General features: G+C 51.1%; 2 protein-coding genes and 1 non-coding gene across 6 annotated transcripts; 2 read left to right on the top strand and 1 right to left on the bottom strand.

Moving 5' to 3' along the window:
• Positions 1–3,669: 3,669 nt before the first annotated feature.
• DNAJC30 (DnaJ heat shock protein family (Hsp40) member C30) lies at positions 3,670–6,555 on the bottom strand. The gene has a single exon (XM_027041946.2). The coding sequence runs from the start codon at positions 6,516–6,518 to the stop codon at positions 5,838–5,840; it is 681 nt and encodes a 226-aa protein (XP_026897747.1). The 5' UTR covers positions 6,519–6,555; the 3' UTR covers positions 3,670–5,837.
• An 89-nt stretch (positions 6,556–6,644) lies between these two features.
• BUD23 (BUD23 rRNA methyltransferase and ribosome maturation factor) lies at positions 6,645–18,330 on the top strand. 4 transcript variants are annotated; one of them, XR_008294573.1, is made up of 13 exons: positions 6,645–6,773; positions 6,871–6,908; positions 8,223–8,318; positions 8,411–8,493; positions 8,592–8,688; positions 11,314–11,410; positions 12,474–12,524; positions 13,195–13,280; positions 13,475–13,520; positions 13,688–13,746; positions 17,107–17,216; positions 17,853–17,942; positions 18,076–18,123. XR_008294573.1 is itself a non-coding variant. In XM_015075017.3 (12 exons), the coding sequence occupies exons 1-12, from the start codon at positions 6,726–6,728 to the stop codon at positions 18,128–18,130; spliced, it is 846 nt and encodes a 281-aa protein (XP_014930503.1). In that variant the 5' UTR covers positions 6,645–6,725; the 3' UTR covers positions 18,131–18,330. The 4 variants fall into 4 exon arrangements, 3 of the variants coding, with proteins under 3 accessions (XP_014930503.1, XP_014930505.1, XP_026897744.1); XM_015075017.3 differs by lacking the exon at positions 17,107–17,216 and having other exon boundaries at positions 18,076–18,330; XM_015075019.3 differs by lacking the exons at positions 17,853–17,942; positions 18,076–18,123 and adding an exon at positions 17,305–17,846.
• Positions 17,261–17,391, top strand: LOC113594612 (small Cajal body-specific RNA 20). Its single transcript, XR_003415015.1, has one exon. It is a non-coding gene; the product is annotated as a small Cajal body-specific RNA 20 (non-coding RNA).
• Positions 18,331–18,591: the final 261 nt, after the last annotated feature.

Raw genomic sequence — 18,591 nt, 5'->3', positions numbered from 1 at the left:
CTTGAGAAGCTCTACCCCACACTGGCCTTGGTTCCCCTACTGTCCTTGCTGCCAGCACTTGAACTGCTGGGGGCTGAGGGACACTGGAACCACCAGGTACCTGCCTGAGATGACAGAAGACTGAACAACTTTGGAAGACCTCCCACATTCTCAGCACAGCCTAGGGCAAGGTGGGCCCCCCTCGTCTTGGCTTTCCATCCCTGGTCCAGTTTCCAGGGTTGTTCGTTTGCAACCAAAAGGAGAAAAGGAGCTAAGATTGGGCATGCCTGAATCCTCCTCCACTATTGTGAATTGGGGAGAAGCCTCTAGAAGGCACAGGCTAATGTCCGCAGCCTAGTAGCTCAGCCTCCCCTCCCCAGGGCTGGTAAGTAGAAACAGGAATGACCCAAGGGAGGATCTGAGAGGGGAAGAGTGTTAACAAGGGAACTAGATGATGTCTTTCAAAAGTCTTACACGCCCCTTACCTCCCTCAGAGGGTTCAAACTCAGTTTTAGAAGGGGTACGGAACGAGGTTCTTTGGTGTTCAGCTCCAGCATAAAAGACTTGAGGCAGGTGGGTACGGATACTGACAGAGTAGAGTGGGCTCAGTTCTGGGCCATGGTAAAGTCTTGGATGGTAAATTAAACTTCATTAAGCCCCCTGCTTGAAAGTACATGGAATGTTCTGGAAGGCTCTGGAAGGTTCCAGGTGGTCTGTGCACTCTCTGCTGCCAGACAACTTTTGGAACTTCCTGTTGTGGGGTTCCCGGCACCCAGGGAATGTTCCTGGCTGCTGCACTCCTCTTTGAGAGAGTACGAACTTGAGAATCTAAATCAAGGGGCCCATGAGAAAGGTCTCAGCTACTACAGACCACCAGTGCTTTCACAAACCAAAAAGAAAAAATTGTCCAAAGAACAAAACTTTTATCTCTTTTTGATAAAAACAGTTTCCAGGGGTACCTGGGTGGCTCAGTCGGTTAAGTGTCTGATACTTGACTTTGGCTCAGGTCATGATCTGATGGTTCATGAATTCAAGCCCTGTGCGGAACTTGCTTGGAGTTTTCTCTCTTCTCTCAAAATAAACTTAAACACACACACACACACACACACACACACAGACACACACACAACACAAGAGTTCCCACCATTTAAGAAATCCTGTTATGTGCATACCCTTGTTTGGGAATCACTAGCTTTTGAGTATTTTCCTAAGCTTCCCTCCTTCTCAAATATAAAACATAATACCATTTTTTGAGCCAATCAAGGCTTACTGAACTGAGCAGGCCTGAACCAGAGTGGGCTCAAATCTTTACCACTGAATTATGGTGTGGTCACTGCAAAGCCACGGCTGAGAACTTGCCCCTGACCTCTAAGTCTAGAGAGAATCAAATGGTTTTTAAGAGACCAAGTTGGACTCGCTGCTGGTTTATCCCAACTTATATACAAGGATTTTATACAAAAGATTGAGTGCGAGTGCAGGAATTGATGTTACTGTACCAAAGGACCTCTGGCTTTGTCTAGGACCTTGGCCATTGCTGTAGACTTCTCAAAAGATCCTTCTTGTCCCACAATGAAAATAAGGTTTACACTCTGCCTCCCCACTTAAGTGTGAGCTCTCAAAACAACATATGATGTAGCCCAGGGATCTGCAAACTCAAATGTCTGCCAGGGCTAGGAAGGTCACAGAGGTGCAAAGCAGTCCATTTCCACAAAGAAATACAGCCTCCCTCATTTTTTTTGGAAATGCATGGTTCTTTTTCTTTTTCTCCATCTCGACAGACATGGAATATAGACACTTCTCTATTATGAGCAAAATGTCCAAGTGTGTAGATCAAGGCCTTTTACATTTCCTGTCTGCTGGTGGGAACACAGTGAAATGGGGGGCTCTGTCCTGTCTCAAAGGCAAATGTTACAGTTTCTCCCACGTGGTGGTACACTCGGGTATGCGTGTGAGGGCAATGGCAGCACGTTTTCTCATTTTTTTGAGACAAGTCAGAATTCTTGTACAGTCTCCCAAGATTTGAAAGTTGGCTAAAGTTTTTTTAAGACACTGTGCCAACCACAGCCAAACACTGTGTGCAGGTTGGCTATGTGGCCTGTGACCCACAAATCTCAGCCTCTCCTTGGTCCTCCTGAAACAGGCTTTCTCTTGTTTAGTAGCAGCCCCCTCCCAGGACTGAGGGTGTGAACGCTGAAGGGGCCAAAGCACGATGGAAAGGCAAACACACCTCAAGTCTGGTTAGAGGACCCCAGGTTTGGACAGGCTTAAGAGATGGTGGTGAGATGGTTAGATCGTGAGTGACGCTATGACCTCATAGCAGATGGTGAAGATGAGTTCTCTGCACCTGCTTCTTGGGCACAACAGCACCGAGTATTCTCAGTATTTGCAAGTTCAGAGGACCAGACTCAGGTCACTCTCATCCTCAGAGGGACCCTCAACTGCTTTGCACAAACCCTATGGCCACCGAGGCCACAAGCTGGGCCTGAGAACCAAGGCACTGAGCACAGGTAAGGCGGGCCTCCTCCTATGATCCTGATCATAGGCAGGTGACAGTGTGTGACCTTGTCACCAGCTGAGGAACTGAGAGGAGGCAAAGACCAGGATAGAGCGCACTTATCTAGTGTACTGAATTCGAGACAGTGGACTGAAGTAACACCACCACTTACCAGCTGTCCTGTTTCAGCCTTTCTTCCTGGGATCTGGTGACCTTCCAGGAAGGTCCGAGATACACACCCCTTCCCCCATCCCCACCGTCATTTGCCCAAAAGGGAGTATGATGGCCGCTCACTTGGGTTCCATCCTTGGCACCTCAGCTGTTGGCTGTAAGGACTATATACTCGTGTATAAAAATGACCAGAGAGGCCACACACCGGCCTAAGGTAGGCTCTTCTTCCTCATCTTGGCTCACGCTGGGATCACTATGGAAGGCAAGGTGTGCCGAGTGAACGAAATGCCAGAACTTCAGAGGGGAAGCAAGGAATCCTGCTCCCTCAGCACTGGGATCTGTAACAGATCATTTCACCCAGCAATAAACAAAATGCGACAAAGGGAAAAGTTTGGCTCAGGAGAAACGAAGTCCTGATCCAGTCCAAAGACGGTATACAACATACAGTTGCCTCCACACCCTGACTCCTGGCTTGTCGGCCGGGTCTCCCCATTTAGGCCTTGTGTGTGCTGCTCGCTCAGCCTGATACTGTACTCGCAACCCCATCCCCACCCCAGGGAACACAGCCCAAGGCAGGCTGGGCTGCTCTGGTCCACCTCCCGTCCTAGGTCCAAACCTTCAAGGGAGTTTTGTTTTAGTTTGTGATCAAAAGGAGAAAAGGGTCTCAAGTTGAGCGTGTCCGAGCCTTCTTCCATTATTAGGAATTGGGGAGCAGTCCCTAGAAGGCAGGGGATAACGTCCACGGCCTGGTTCAGTCTCTCCTCTCCAGAGCAGGTAAAAAACTGAGAAAAGAACGACCTATGACGATCCTCGGGCGTGGGGGATAGGTGGGAAGGGGTCTGAGGGTCCTTCAAAAATCCTCCTACACATCTCCCCTTCCATAAAGAGCCCAAACTCCATTTTAGGGAGAGTACAGAGTAGGAACTTAAGTGTTCAGCTTGGGGCTAAGAAAAACCTGAGGTAGGCAAGAAGGCACTGTTAAATATAGTGTGAGCCTGGTCCTACGCCTAAGGAGAGGCTTACAGTTGGATGATTAACAAACTTTATTGACTACCCTGCTCAGAGTTGCATGGAATGTTCCAGAAGTTCCACAGGTCTGCCCCTTCCTCCAGTCTTCTGTAACTTTCTATGCTTCTCCATGTTCTGGAGCCCCAGGGAATGTTCACCGAGAGAAAACAAACTTGAGGTCTACGTTAAGGAGCCCATGAGAAAGGGCCCAGCAATTTACAGACCACGGGTGCTTTTATAAACCAACCCAAAACAACCCCAATCCTTTTTGATAGAAACTTTGATAGAACCTTGCCCCAAATAATGCCAACAGCTTGGCTGAGAATCACTAGTTTCTGTGCATTTTGCTAAGCTTAACACTACTTGTTGTTTGGATTTCGAAAAGAACTTGTTTTCCAAATATGAAACATAATAACATTAAATGTTCTTTTCAAAAGTACATACACCCCTCCCCCCAAACCAAGGCTAGCTGAGCTCACCAAGCCTGAATCCAAGCAGGCTCAAATCCTTACCACTGAATCGTACAGTCACTGCAGCCCCTGACCTCCAAGGCTGGAGGGAATCAAATGGTTTCCAAGACACCAGTTTGAACTAGCTGTGGGCTTATCCTAATTACAAGGATTTCACATGAAAGACTGAATGCAGGATTTCTTACTCATATACCCAAGCACCTCTGGCTTTGTTTAGAACCTACGCTCACTTCTGTCCTCACCCTTGTGGTAGATCTCTCTTGTAAAGGCTTCCCCAGCTCGCAGCTTTACACTTAGGCCCCATGCATTAATGCTTAAGCACCTAAAATCTTACAGCCAATACATGTACCACGCGCAGGGACTCAGAGTTGACAGCCTGACTTCTACAGCTCTTGCCAAGCGATGACCAACTGCTTAGAAAGAGAGAGAGGAGTGCCTGGGTGGCTCAGTGGGTTAACCGTCTGACTCCTGACTTTGGCTAAGATCATGATTTCACAGTCCTGGGATGGAGCCCCACATTGGGCTCCGGGCTGAACATGGAGCCTGCTTAAGATTTTCTCTCCCTCTCTCTCTGCCCCTCTCCCCGGCTCACACATGTGCTCTTAAAATAAATATTAAAAAAACAAAACAAAACAGAGAGAGAGAGAGAGGGACAGAGAGAAAGCCTCAGCCAGCTCTGAATAAAGAAATTTGTTTCCACCACAAGCCTCTTGTCCCTTGTACTACCATATACCCTAAACTCAAGCAGCCAGGTTTCAAGGACTTGGCTTGTGGGGCTAAACAAGAGGGCAGGCCACATTCAAGCGACTCAGCGTCCCAGCTGGCCGCTCTATCTCTGGGAGGGGATGGGCTGCACAGTTAGCAATGGGGCTGGCTGGCAAAGGAATGACCAAGAGACAGGCATACTGACTGTCCCAAGGATAAACCTAACTCTATCACATCATGTTTTAATCAATGAGCCCATTAGAACTGTAGATAATAAAGTGTGACAGGCCTCAAGAGAGCAAATGATTTGTTCCTCTGCTGTCATGCCCACAGAGTAATTTCTCCAAGGTCATACACATTAGATAAGTGTGGGCACAGGAACACTCAATTCCTTATGCTCCATGACCTTGCTCCCCCACTCCCACATGCCATCAACAGAAAAGGGAGTGGGGTCTGGGGCTGATCATACAAGAATGGCAAGGTTTCCAAAGATCACAGTCTTACGTCAGGTCTCACCTGTGGCTGGGGAACTCACAGAAAGACAAGGTTCGTACAACCCCACAATTTTTCTTTTGGCAGCCAACAATTGGTCACATTGCACGGTTCAAGGTTACACAGGAGCCCCACGGTACAAGCGCGGGGCAGGAGCAGACAACTGTTGCTCAGAGCTTTACAATAAAGCCCGAGCAAGTGTTCCAGAAGCTGACATCAGGAAGGCAACCTCTGGAAGCAGGCACCCAAGGGACTCCAGAAAACCCTTCACTCTCGGGCTTTTGGGACTCTTCTTCTTGGGGCCTCTTTCTTGGGCATCGAGAAGCCTTCTTTTCTGGACCGTAGGGGAGGGAAGCGTACGTGAACGGCTAAGCTGGGCGGGCGGGGAACAGGAGGGGGAGAGCAGTTTCTCCGGACCCCCGCAGAGGTAGACTATGGAAGGCAAAGGGTTCAAGAACACCGGAAAGGCCATTTTCTCGGGGCTGGCGGGGGGCTGCTCCCTTTCTTCCTCTCTCCTTTTAAAAACGAAAGCCCATGATGATGAAGACCGTGAGGAGAAGGAAGACAAAGGTCGCGTCTCGGGTATCGTCCCAGTGGAAGCCCTTCTTGGCCCGGTCCTCCTGCTGTTTGCGTAGGGCCTCTCGCCGGGCCCTGAGGCGCCGTTCACGCTCCAGCTGTTCTCCGTAGTGAGCTTGGTAGAAGGCGTCAAAGTCGAACATGGTGCGGTTGCCGCCCGCGGTGGCCTGACCGCGGCCGTGGGCCTGAGACGCAGGGGGCGGGGGGCGGGGCGAGCCGGTGTCGCGGACCGGCGCCTTGGGGGGCCGCACGCCAGGTCCGCGCAGGTCCTCGTCGCTGAGCAGGCCGCGGTCATACTTGCGACGCAGCGTGGCACTGCCCAGCACCACGTAGGCCTGGGAGATGCGCGTGAAGCGCTCGGCAGCCTCGGCGCTCCCCGAGTTGCGGTCCGGGTGGTAGAGGAAGCTCTGCCGGTAGTAGGCCGCCTTGATTTGCGCCTGCGTGGCTGTGGTGGGCACGCCGAGCAGTTCATAGAGCGCCGTGCGCGAGTATGGGCCGTCGCCCTGGGAATAAGTCCTCCCTTCTAGGCTCAGGCCGGAACCCGGGCTCTGTGGAGCGCCCCGGGCCAGCCACAACCCCCACAGCAACCGCCGTGGCCACCTCAGATCGCGCTTGGTTGCCATCTTGAACGGGCCATGCGGGCGGTGCGAGACTAACTGGCCAATGGGAAGCGCGCGTTGTTCGCAGCGCGTCGGCCCTCTAGCCAATCGAGTAAAAAGGGAGGCGGGGAGAAAGGTGGAGCATGCGTATTTTTGGGCGGGAGCGGGGCCGAAGACATAAAAGCCGGGTTCCCGGAACACTAGCGTGAGTCTCGCGGCTGAGGCGTGAGGATGGCGTTCCGTGGGAAGAGACCGGAGCACGGCGGGCCCCCGGAGCTGGTGAGGCTTGCGGCTCGCGCGCGTTCTTCTCTCCTCCATTTAAGGCTCTCGCGTCTTGATTCCTTCTATACTACCCTTCTCTTTTTCTTTCCCGCAGTTTTATGACAAGAATGAAGCCCGGAAATACGTGCGCAAGTAAGGGGAGCCTAGATGTTGCGCGGCGTCGGGGTTCGGGGGCCGGCAAGTTACCCTGGTAGCTGGCGCTACTTGGAAAGCACGCAAGAGTTTGGGGTGTTGGGGAAGGAAGGGACCCAGATTGATCCTATTTTTTACGGTGGGAAAGTCAACTTTTGAGTAAATCTCGGAACCCTCTGGGCCTCGGTGAACTTAGCATTAAAATGGAGGTGAATCATGCGTACTTTCTCTAGTGGGTTCTCAAAGTTTCATGTGACAGCTTGTTTGAAGCATGCGGTAAAATCGGCAGGGGCGGTGGATACGTGTAGGGGCGTCACTGCTGTTGAGGGGGAGGAATTAGTATTCCCAGAATGCTGTGTGCCCCTGTTTGCATTATCATTAAGGTCTTATGACAAGTGGTGTAGAATCTGAATTTCAGGGGGGGAGTTAACTTGTGTTAACCATAGAGTCATTTAACAGGTGAAGGCTAGAACAGGGACTTCCAAGCCAGCTCTCTCTCTGATACCACTACTCTAGAGATAACTGTTCTCCACTTTTCCATTCAAATTAGAGTCCAAGACCAAGGCCAGCAGAAATCTCTGATCCGGTTGTCATTATGTAGCAACATAAGCTTTTTTCCCAGCTGCAGAATTCAGTGCGATTCTTCCTCTTGATCTTGGGAAAGGCAGAGAACACCAAAGATCCGTTTTGTTAAGAGGCAGTATTCTCTTGAAGTAATGTTTGGTCGGAATGACTTACTGTGAAGAAAATGTTAACATTTTGCCTATTGACTGTTGATGATGTGTTGAAATGCTATTTGGAGCATATCGGGTTAAGATATATTACCAGGATTATTGGGTTGGGTAAACTATTACAGTTAATTTTAGTATTTCATTTTAATCATGGCATAAGAAAGTCCCACGTGGCTTGCATTATATTTCTCATGGGTAGCAACTGCTATGGATTTTTGTGGTACCTTGTTGAGCTTTATACAGGAGAGTAACTATGGTGGGTAATTTTTCCAGAAAACGTGTTTTTAAGTAATAAACATATCAGAACCACACGGAGTTGAAAATAGGCAATAGTTAGTCATTAGCTAAGCGATTTATTCCCTTCACATCAGTTTTGCAGCTGGCAAAGTTGTAATTTGTGTCGCAAAATAACTTGTTGCTGTATTACATGGACTTTGGGGGTCGCTCTTAAATAGGTGTAGTTGGGTATGGTGACTGGGACGGTACCTCAGGGTGATTGTGCCTTGTTCTCTTTCTCTTCTTTTGCTCTGAGCAATGTTTTAGCCCAGAACTCCTTTATTACTTGTGTTTTCTGCCTTCCCAGCTCACGGATGATTGATGTCCAGACCAAGATGGCTGGGCGCGCATTGGAGCTCCTTTGTCTGCCCGAGGGTCAGCCCTGTTACCTGTTGGATATTGGGTGAGATCCTGGGGCCTAGTTCAGCTTGTCCAGGTGGAGGAGTGTCTTTCCTGCTCACACTATTGAGTTCCTGTTTTTATTGTGTCTTCCAGATGTGGTTCTGGGCTGAGTGGAGATTATCTCTCGGATGAGGGGCACTATTGGGTGGGCATCGACATCAGCCCTGCCATGCTGGGTAAGTATGTGCTACTTAGCATTGGAGCAGACTACGCTTCATGAGTACGGAGCAGCTACGCGTCGTCTGTTTTCCTGACGTATTATCGTCCAATGTAGATGCGGCCTTGGACCGAGACACTGAGGGAGACTTGCTTCTGGGGGACATGGGCCAGGGCATTCCCTTCAAACCAGGCACCTTTGATGGTTGTATCAGGTAAGAGTCTTCAGTTCCTGCTTTTAGTCCTGCAGGTCAGTGCTTCCTAAACTGGTTGTGCAGAGTTACACAGGAGACTTAGAAATACACATCCCTGGTTAGAGCAGTGTCCCCAATTACGCATTTTTTGTATTTTGAAACTGTCTACTCCTTTGATCATCTTGCGCTGCCAGGTTCAGGTACCACTGGTATAGATTATAGATTCTCTGTGCTTTGTTGGAGGGTGGTGGAGAGGTGGCTTCTTACACCTCTAGGAGCCATCTTGTGGGCCCCAGCAGCCATCTTGTTTCCTTCTTTTTGACTAACTGTAATGGAGAGTGGTCCGGGATTTGCCAGTTTCTTCAGTGGCTTAGTCCTTTTTGGACTTTGTCTGGGTTAAGTTTTGAGCCTTTACGTAGTACTTCGATAACAGATCTTAGAACGTTGAAGTGACTGTTAGAAACATGAAGTTGTTCTTTGTGTCCTGTGGTAAATTGTTGATTATTTGGTGTATTCTCTGTTCTCTTTGTTGATGGGGTGGAGGGTAGGGGATAGGGGAAGAAGTCAGCTTTAATCCTGTGATTGTGGGTTGAGCATTACGGATCTGGGTAAGCAGTAAAAATGTAGATTTGAAGATTTTCTTCTAGGGTAAGGGATTAGTTTACATCTGGGAACAAGAGTGGGGGAAATCATTTCAAGGAAAGCAATTGCTTTTTAGTAACGGTTGAGTGAGATTGTTCTAAGCTGCAGCAAACCAAAGGCCGGTGGTATGGTCTGTATGTTTTAGGAGTAAGTAGTCACTTTTTATTTGTTTTTGAGAGGAGAGAGAGTATGGCAAACTTACTTTTTTTTTTTTTTTTTTAAGCATTTGTTATATGTAAGACATGGTACAAGGTGCTGCGAGGTTTGTGGAAATACAACACAGTCCTTTCTTTTAATTTAAAAAATTTTTTTTTTAATGTTTATTTATTTTTGAGACAGACAGAGTGCAAGTGGGGGAGGGGCAGAGAGAGAGGGAGACACAGAATCAGAAGCAGGCTCCAGGCTCTGAGCTGTCAGCACAGAGCCCGATGCGGGGCTCAAACCCATGAACCGTGAGATCATGACCCGAGCCGAAGTCGGATGCTCAACCGACTGAGCCACCCAGGTGCCCCCCTTTCTTTTAATTTTTAACTCTTCGTGGTGTGTCAGGTGCTATAAGACATGGGCCATACAGCTAAACATGAAGTTGAGTGTGGGCTGTGACCAGAGTTGTGGGACCCACCAGAGCGGTGAAGAAAAGCTAGAGAGCACGGGGAAGCCTTGAGGAGGAGGAGGGGCTGGGTTGTGCCTTGAAGGCTCAGAGGAACTTGGATAGTCCTGGGACTGGGGATGGGGCTCTGAGGGAAGGAACAGTGTGAACAAAGGCACAGAAGTGCCCAGGGAAAGGAACCTGATAGATTGTGGGAAAGACCAGAGCTGTTTTTTTAAGTTTGTTTATTGAGAGAGAGAGCGTGCATGCAGGTGCATGCAAGGAAAAGAGGGACAGAGAGAGGGAGAGAGAGAATCCCACGTAGGCTCCTCCAAGCTGTCAGCACAGAGCCCGACTCAGGGGCCGATCTCAAGAGTTGGACACTTAACCTACTGAGCCACCCAGGCACCTCAAGAATGAGAGCTTTTTAAATTCCATGCTGAGAAGTTTGAGCTTTATTCAGTAATTGATGGGAAGCTAGGGAGTAACCAGATCAGAGCTGTATTTTGGGAAGATTATTGAGAGGAGAGGGGCATCTGGGTGGCTTGGTTGGTTGAGGGGCCGACTCTTGGTTTCGGCTTAGGTCGTGATACCATGGTTGTGGGGCTAACCCCCGTGTCGGGCTCTGTGCTGAGCATTGAGCCTACTTAAGATTCATTCTCTCTCTCTCTCTCTCTCTCTCTCTCTCTCTCTCTCTCTCTCTCTGTTGCTCTCTCTGCCCCTATTCCCCTGCTAGCTTGCATGTGCTCCCCCACTCCTTCAAATTAAAAAAAAAAAGGAAAAGAAAGGAGAGATTAGTTAGGTTGTTGAAGCAACCTGGAGGTGGTGATGAGTGCTGACCAGGAGAGTGGTAGAGGAAGGTAAAACCTGGGAGAGGCAGTTGGACAGACAAGTGGGGTTTGGGCTTCCATTCATGTGTGTACACAGCAGTGAAGGGGGAAGCACCTGAGTGGAGTACATAATAGTTGCTTGAGGGTTTTAAATCTGGGGATGGTGAAGACACAGGTACAGTTGAAGGAACCGATTGAAGAGGAGAATAAGTGAATGAGTGCCTTTGTGTACATACTATAAAGGGGTTTTCCCTTGATTAGAGGAAGGGAATGAAGGGGTAGGTGGCAGAGAGCCTTGACACACTGAGTAATTTTAAATTTGAGATGCATGGAGAAACAAGGTTGAGAAAATACTGGTTTAGATTGGCTACAAGGAAGCTGATGCCAACCTTCTCTCTACTCTCCTCCATCCGGTATTCTAGAATGGTGACCTGGAGTGGATCTGCACAGGCCCAGAAAGAGAGTTATAGGCAGGAGGGTTTCACCTGGGGCTCAAGGATTGTGTGTGGTGTTAGAGTCTTGAAGAGGCTGGAGAGAGCAGTGCATGTTGGTACTTGTCCTGACTGGGGTCCTTTCCTTTCTCAGCATTTCTGCTGTCCAGTGGCTCTGTAATGCAAATAAGAAGTCTGACATCCCTGCCAAGCGCCTATACTGCTTTTTTTCTTCTCTTTACTCTGTGCTGGTGAGTATGAGATCGTCTCCCAGTCTGGGCTGGCCACTTCTCCCTTCTACAGGCAGTAACGGAGTAGGAAGTTTCCCAGGGGAAAGCCATTCAAATGGTACTGCATGGGGTGGCAGGACCTTATCATGGTTCTCCTGTCTTGGCCTAAAGAGAGAGCTTGGTGGTCTGACACTCCCTAATGAAATGGCAGAAGATGGTGGTGTCTGAGACTGATCACAGTTCCTGTGTCTGGCTGCACTAAATTTTAATCGGAAGTTGGTGTGGGGGCACGGACTCCACGGAGTGAGGACAGAGACCTCATGTCCAGGGCATGCAGAGTGCTTACATCCTGTGACTCCCACCCTCCCTCTCCCCTACTGCTGATGCTCAGATGGGGTGCAGGAGGGTTATTTATCACAGACAGAGCCTTCAATAGCTTTTTATTTTTGTAACTGATGGTGTTGATTTCAGTTGTTTAATAGGATCAATTGATAGTTTGAGATTTTAAGTCCTAAAAATGAGTTCTTTTCCTTTTTGGAACAGGCCAGGTATATCTGGGTTCTTCTTAATCACCTCGCTTCATCCCTGGTTTTCCTAGAATGGGTTGTTTCTTGTGGATGGCTGGCTGTCCTTGTGTGTTATGTGGTTTCTGTTGCACACACACACACTGGGGTTAATCTGAGGTTCTAAAGGCCTTTGTGTTTGCCTTTCTGTGGAAATGGTTTTCCCTTCTATGTTCAGCCAGCTCCCTGTTACAGTCAGGATTCTGCCCAAGTGTTCCTCAGAGAGAGGCCTTCCTTGAGCCAAAAGTAAACCCAGTAGTCTCCTGTCACTTACCATTCCTTTGTCCTGATTTGGTTTTCTTCTTGGCACTAAGTCACCACCATGTATTAGCTGCCTTTCTCACTGCAACGGGCCTTCAAGAGTTCAGGCGCTCTCTTTGTTCACGGCTACATCCCCAGCCCTGAGAACAGGGTCACGTGCACGGTGGGATTTCAGATATTTAGTGAACGAGGAAGAGAGAAGTGTTGGGCCCTGAGCCCGTGGTATGTTTGTAGGAGAGTGATGTTTCTGTTGCTTATAGGTCCGTGGAGCCCGGGCTGTCCTGCAGCTGTATCCTGAGAACTCTGAGCAGGTGAGCGCCTTGGCTACTGGAGGTGCAGGGGAGGGGGAGAGACCCAGAACAGGTAAGCTGTCCTGTGCCTCCCTCACCTGCCCTCTTGCTGTTGGGAGGTGACGAAACAAGGAAATTGTTGCTGACTGGTGGGAAAAGTAGGGAGTGAGTACCTGAGGGAGAGGTTTCTGCGGGGTAGGATAGGACCTGTGTGTTCTCTCGGCTGATCTGTGGTATTACAATTATGAGGATGTGTCTGATTTCTGTAACCAAATGAATGGCAGTGGGGGGAGGATTTGATAGGATGGCAACAGCTGTCTGTTCTGTGGCGGGTCACGCCATGGGGATGAGGAGATATAGGTGCAGACCCTGATAGACCAGTGGTGAGCTGTCCCTGGCCCCTAACTTGAAGGAGTTTGTTTCCTGAATGGTGGCCTTTCATTCCTGAGATGGGAGCAGGGAGACGGGTCCCTGGGCTAGAAAAGTGAGAACCAGGGGAGTTGCTGTTCCAGCCTGCACTTTCCTGTGTATATGCTTTTTGGGGACTCAGAATTGGGAAGTTTGATGAAGACCTTCAGCTCTCCTGGGTAGGGTCCACCCTGGGGGGCAGACTGGCTTCTCGAAAGGAGTAGAGCGGAAGCTGTCTGCTCCCCCAGTCTCCCTGCCTGACTCGCTGCCGTTTTCTTCTCAGTTGGAGCTGATCACGATCCAGGCCACCAAGGCTGGCTTCACTGGTGGCGTGGTGGTGGATTTCCCCAATAGCGCCAAGGCAAAGAAGTGAGTGCTGGGGGCTAGTGTATTGTCCGCGTTGAGCGGAGAGGGTGTTGGGGTGATGAGTGGGCCAGAGGAGTGCTCGGCTGGGTCACCGGGGCTTACACATTCTGCACCTGTTCCTGGGAAGGAGTGTGGAGACTTGTAACTGTGAGTGGCTTTATGAGCCCAGCCCTCACTCTGTACTTTTCTGGTTTCAGGTTCTACCTCTGTTTGTTTTCTGGGCCTTCGACCTTTCTGCCAAAGGTGAGGGATCCAGAGTTTGCAGGCTTGTGTCCTTTAGATTCCCTTCTTGTGGGGCTGGGCCTGGTACCTGTTGGAAGGACTCAGGCCTGGGTGGCCTGACCTTCTGGGTTGGGGCAGGTGGGTTGAGAGATCTCCAGGTTGATCTAAGAGAACGCTGGTCCCCGCAGGCCCTGACCGAAACTACTGATGAAGAGGAGGCCACGGAGTCTGCGTTCACGAGTGAGAGGTAAGCAGTTGTCACCCCTGCCTGGAGTGCGGGGGCTTGCTTCTGCCGGGGTCGTCCTACGTGGCTCTCTGCTTGCACCAGGTCTCTTAGGTTCAAGTGTGGCAGTGACACCAGGGTGGTAACAGTGGGGAACCCTGTGGGCCTGTGCCCGCTCCTGCCTCAGGCTGGGCAGCAGGCGCCCTTCTGGATGTCTGTGGACAGCCACGCAACCATCTTTCATTCCTCTCTCTGCCTTCCCTATTGCCAGGACTGCCGGCTTGTCTCCTCCCTCCTCGAGGCTGCCTCCGCCACCTGCATCCTGGCCTCTGTCCCCTCTTGGCTCTCCCTCCCCGCTCCTATGTCCTCATGTTTACTCTCCTGGGTCATTCCCTCAGTTTGCAGAGACCCTGTTTCTTCTGTCTTCTCCCTAAGCGCCCTAACTCCCCCCGCTGCGCCCCCTCGTGCATGGGCTTCCCTCTGGGTCACATCTCACATGTGCTGCTTGCTCCACCACACCATTCTCTCACTCCTCTCTGCTCCCACCTCTGTCTCCTCGTGGGTTGCTTTTCTCAAGGCCACGCCAGCCTCTGTCTTCCCAAATCTGTGGCTGCTTCTCAGTCCGCTTTCTCTCTTGTCCTCCTCTTAACCTGCCTGTTCCTCGGGCACTGACGACAGCCAGCCACTCCCTCGATGCTTTTCCCAGTTCGGCCTCCTGCCTGCCATCCTGGTTTTGTCCTCAGCTTGCTGGCTGTTCTTTCTCCGAGCACTCTGGGGCCCAGCCCGGACCCTTTCTCTCTCTGCTGCCTTAATCACCAACTCCAGGTTTGTTGCTTTGGGTTTATGCCTATGGTCTCAACCTCACCTCCATTTTCCTAACTGCCTCCTAAGTGTCCATACCTAGGCTTCCCACAAGTATTGGGAACAAAACCCAGCTCTTGTTTTTCACACCAAGACTGCCTTCCTCTGTCCTTCCCCACACAGTCATTCTTGTCTTTCTTACCTCACATCTGGCCAGTCCTCTGTGTCTGTCCGGGTGACAGCCAGTCCCCTCCCCTGGTCTGAACCCCCACCGACCTTGCCTGGAGTGTGGAAGTTGCGGCACTGGCCTCCTTCCACTTTGCCTCTTGGAATTGATTTTCTGCACAGCAGCAAGGTGAACTCTTTCTTTTTCCTTTAATTTTTGAGAAAGGGAAATCACACGTTGCCATTTATCTGTTCCAGTATCCTTGGTGAGTTCTCCTTACCCTTTATTTTCCTTACCACCTTTCACTGTTCTGAATCCTGTGTGTTTGTTTGCTTGCTGGCTCCCCAGCCAAAAGGAGGACTTGGGCTCTGCTGGTGTGTCCCTGATCCCAGAGTAGGGTCTTATTGTTAGTGAAAGGTTTCCGGTGTTTGCTGACTGGATAATTGATGGTAAGGCAGTGAAGGAGGTTATTTCTTAGTTCTGGTTGATGTGAGTGAGAAGCCTGAAGACTTTTAAGACGTTTAAGGGGAAAAATGCGCAGAGAATAGGTCAGGAAGGCCACGGGTGGTGAAGATCACAAGTGTGTTCCTTGTGTCCACTACAGAGTGGAGCCCCCTGACCTCCCCACGGTCATCTCTGTTAGCTTCCTCAGCCCGTGTTCCCCGTGGGGATTTGCGGGCGGGGGGGGGCTCTCCTAGATGTTTTCTGCTCTAAGGCGCCCACCACTTGCTCCCAGCGAGTGGCGCCCTCTCCCACCTCACAGAGGATGTGCACGTGGTTCAGCCCCCTCCACCCACCATAGAATCCCTCTTGTCCTCACACCGGGGTCTACAGACGACATGTGCTAACTGTAAACTTAGGTAAGCGTCCGTTTCTCGGCTGTTCAGCGAGGGGATAATGCCAGCACCCGGGCAGCGTGTGGAGGAGCAGAACGCGTGTGTGTGGGCAGACCCGGCACAGTGCCCGGCACGGGCCTGTCTCCTGGCTCTGTGGGCACTCGCTCTGTGGGTCCTCGGCTTGGGGGGTGGGGGGGCAGGGGGCTGTGGTCCTTTGGGAGGATGATCTGGCCTTCTCGTGTTCTTGTCCTTTTGTCTAATCATTCTTGTCAGTCTCTCTGACTCTCTCTGATGACTCGGTCCACCTGTGGCATTTGCCACTCCTGCCCAACTTACTTCTTGGCACCTTTGGTCTGGGGTCCTCACTCACTGCCCCCCCCTGCTGCTCTTATCTGCCCCCATGACTCTTTCCCATCATTACTTCTATGGCTCCCAGCTTGCCACCCAGCTTGTCCTTCCTTACAGACCCTTGATCATTAGTCCTGTACTTCCAGCCCCCTGTTGGCAGCTGCCTCCTGCTTTGCACTTGGTGCCTCAGACTCCTGCCCCCTGGTTGTGGGCATTCTTAATGTTTCTTTCATGCACCACTGCCTGTACGTGCTGAAGTGTCTAGATCACATTGTCTCACTTCTTTGTTGTGAAACCTCATTGGCCGCCCACTGCTTACTGAACGGAGAGCACACTCCTTGCCTGTATTCACACCTCTGTGAACTGGCCCAGCCAAGTGAGATTCTGAGATTTTTTTCTTTTTAAAATTTTTTCATGTGTTTTTACTCAGTTTTGAGAGAAAGCATGAACAGTGGAGGGGCACAGAGAGAGGGGGACAAAGGATCCAAAGTAGGCTCTGCACTGACAGCAGCCAGCCTAATGTGGGGCTCAAACTCACAAACCGCAAGATGATGACCTGAGCTGAAGTCAGACACTGAAGCGACTGAGCCACCCAGGCGCCCTTACCTTTCTATTTTAGAGGAAGGGAGAGAGCGTGTGAGCAGGGGAGAGGGGCAGAGGGGAGAGAGAGATTCTTAAGCAGGATTCATGCTGAGTTCAGAGCCTGACATGGAGCTTGATCCCACGAACCACGAGATCATGACTTGAACCAAAATCAAGTCAGATGCTCAACTGACTGAGCCCCTGAGTTTTTCGTTTTTAATGATTCTGACTTTTATTCTTAGGTCAGAACAGATGAGAAGTAGCTGCAAACATGGTCTGTGCTGGAATCCGGCCTGCACTGGCCCTCATGCAAGGAGGGAACTTGTGCTTTGGACCCTCAGGATCTCACTTGGACCCCTCCCCTTCTCTCGCCTGGCACACGGGACTCTTGTTCCCTAACTCTCCCTCGGTCCTTTCAGTGCCGCACCCTTGCGTGGTTCTTCTGGTCTTGCTGCCACCCCACCTTCGGCCTGCAGAAATGCCCGCTTATCTCAGCAGCCTTCTTGTTTTTCGCAGACTCTGCTTTTCCTTTCCGTGTCATTCCCTCAGTAGCTGCTGGGTCTCTGCACTCGCTTTGCCTGGTGTGGCTGGTCCCTGCCCTGGCCCAGTCGTGGGCTCTTCAAGGGCAAGCCTGGTTCGTATCTGCCGTAGGACATCCATGGGTCCGGCGCTCAGGTGCTCAGGAAATGGTTGTTACTCAAATGGCGAGCGGCCCTCCGTGGCAGGAATTATGCTGGAAATCGTTTGAGCCCAGCTGCCAGGTGGGGATGTGGTTTAGGGACAAAAGGTTTCTCCCTGTTCCCAGGGCCTCTCTCCCATGGGGCTGTGAGGGGTCCCTTTTCTCCTCAGCCAGGGCTGGAGGCCAACATCAGTGCTTGAGGATCCTTGTCGCGGCTGCCGTGAGCTGACAGCCTTGTTTTCCTGCCTCAGACATCTGTCGTTGCTGGGAACCCCCACTTGGTCTATGCCAGGCACGCCGACCCCGCAGCCGGACTAGGGTCCGAAGTCGGCAGCACTGGGCATCGGGCCTCTGGCTGTTCTTGGCAGTGCCAGGCTGTCAAGGGCTGACCCCGGCCCATGTTGCCCTAAAAGTAGCTCGGCCCCCTGCCTGCCCGACAGGCAGCATCTAACAAGGGAACACACCTAAACAGGTGGTCACTGCCACAAAGATGCCCGTGAGGGAGTGGGGCCTCTCACCTCCCGCTCTTCTACCAGACAACTGCTTTGGCCCCAGGGGATATCACTGGGGGAGGAGAGGTGTCCAGAAGCAGGGACTTCTGTGGCAGGGGCATCGGAGGCCGCCTGCCTCGAGGAGGACCACTATTTTTCCCTGTGTGGACTAGCTTGAGTGCCACGTGGGTTCCACCCGTGCCCTCAGAGCTGTGTTTCCCGCATAGGATCCAGCGCAGGATGGCGAGGCGCGGGGTGGTGAGGAAGAGCCGTGAGTGGGTGCTGGAGAAGAAGGAGCGCCGCAGGCGGCAGGGCAAGTGAGTACCTGGGCTGGGGATGGGGGGAGGGCGTGGTCTGTGGCCACCAAGGGATCGCCTGCACTTGAAAGTGTCCCTGAGGTAGGTCCTTTGTTCTTTTTTCTGAGACCGCCCCCTTGTCTCCTTGCCACAGGGAGGTCAGACCCGACACCCAGTACACCGGCCGCAAGCGCAAGCCCCGCTTCTAAGCCGTTCGCTCCACGTAACCGGGCAGCTCGGGTCTGCACGGTTGCAAGCGGGCAGTTTTCTCTGTCGAAGTGCCTACTTGCATCCGCTGACAAAACATTGTTTTAGAAATGTTTTCAAGTTCTAACCGTTTTTCTTTACTAACAAAAGTTCTAAAAGCATCTTATTTTGTTCTAAAAGCAATAAACCACTTTCTGTGGAACTGTGGCTCTGGCATTTTCTAGCTCTGGGATCCTGAACAAATCTCGAGTTTCTCCGAGTACTTGATTCCCCTGATCCAAAAGAGGCTCGAAGAACTTGTTGAGTGTATGAAAAGCACCCTATTTTAACCTACAAGGAACACAAGTAGATTGAATTTTGGTCTGTTTTAGCACTAGGCAAATTTGGGAAAAATGGGTGGGGTCAAACTATCCGTGGGACCCACTGTTCTGAGGCCACCGCCCAGCCTCTGGTTGTCCCCCAG

The sequence above is a fragment of the Acinonyx jubatus genome, chromosome E3, assembly GCF_027475565.1.
Source record: "Acinonyx jubatus isolate Ajub_Pintada_27869175 chromosome E3, VMU_Ajub_asm_v1.0, whole genome shotgun sequence".
Taxonomy (NCBI): Eukaryota; Metazoa; Chordata; class Mammalia; order Carnivora; family Felidae; genus Acinonyx; species Acinonyx jubatus.
This window is presented reverse-complemented; position numbering and strand designations above follow the sequence as displayed.

What these genes read in the sequence shown, in the direction of transcription:
- DNAJC30 (XM_027041946.2), bottom strand. Translation starts at nt 6,518, where the DNA reads ATGGCAACCAAGCGCGATCTGAGGTGGCCACGGCGGTTGCTGTGGGGG.
- BUD23 (XM_015075017.3), top strand. Translation starts at nt 6,726, where the DNA reads ATGGCGTTCCGTGGGAAGAGACCGGAGCACGGCGGGCCCCCGGAGCTG. An exon ending in CATCAGCCCTGCCATGCTGG is followed by an intron (nt 8,494 to 8,591) that starts GTAAGTATGTGC and finishes CGTCCAATGTAG; the next exon opens with ATGCGGCCTTGGACCGAGAC. An exon ending in CTTCTCTTTACTCTGTGCTG is followed by an intron (nt 11,411 to 12,473) that starts GTGAGTATGAGA and finishes TGTTGCTTATAG; the next exon opens with GTCCGTGGAGCCCGGGCTGT.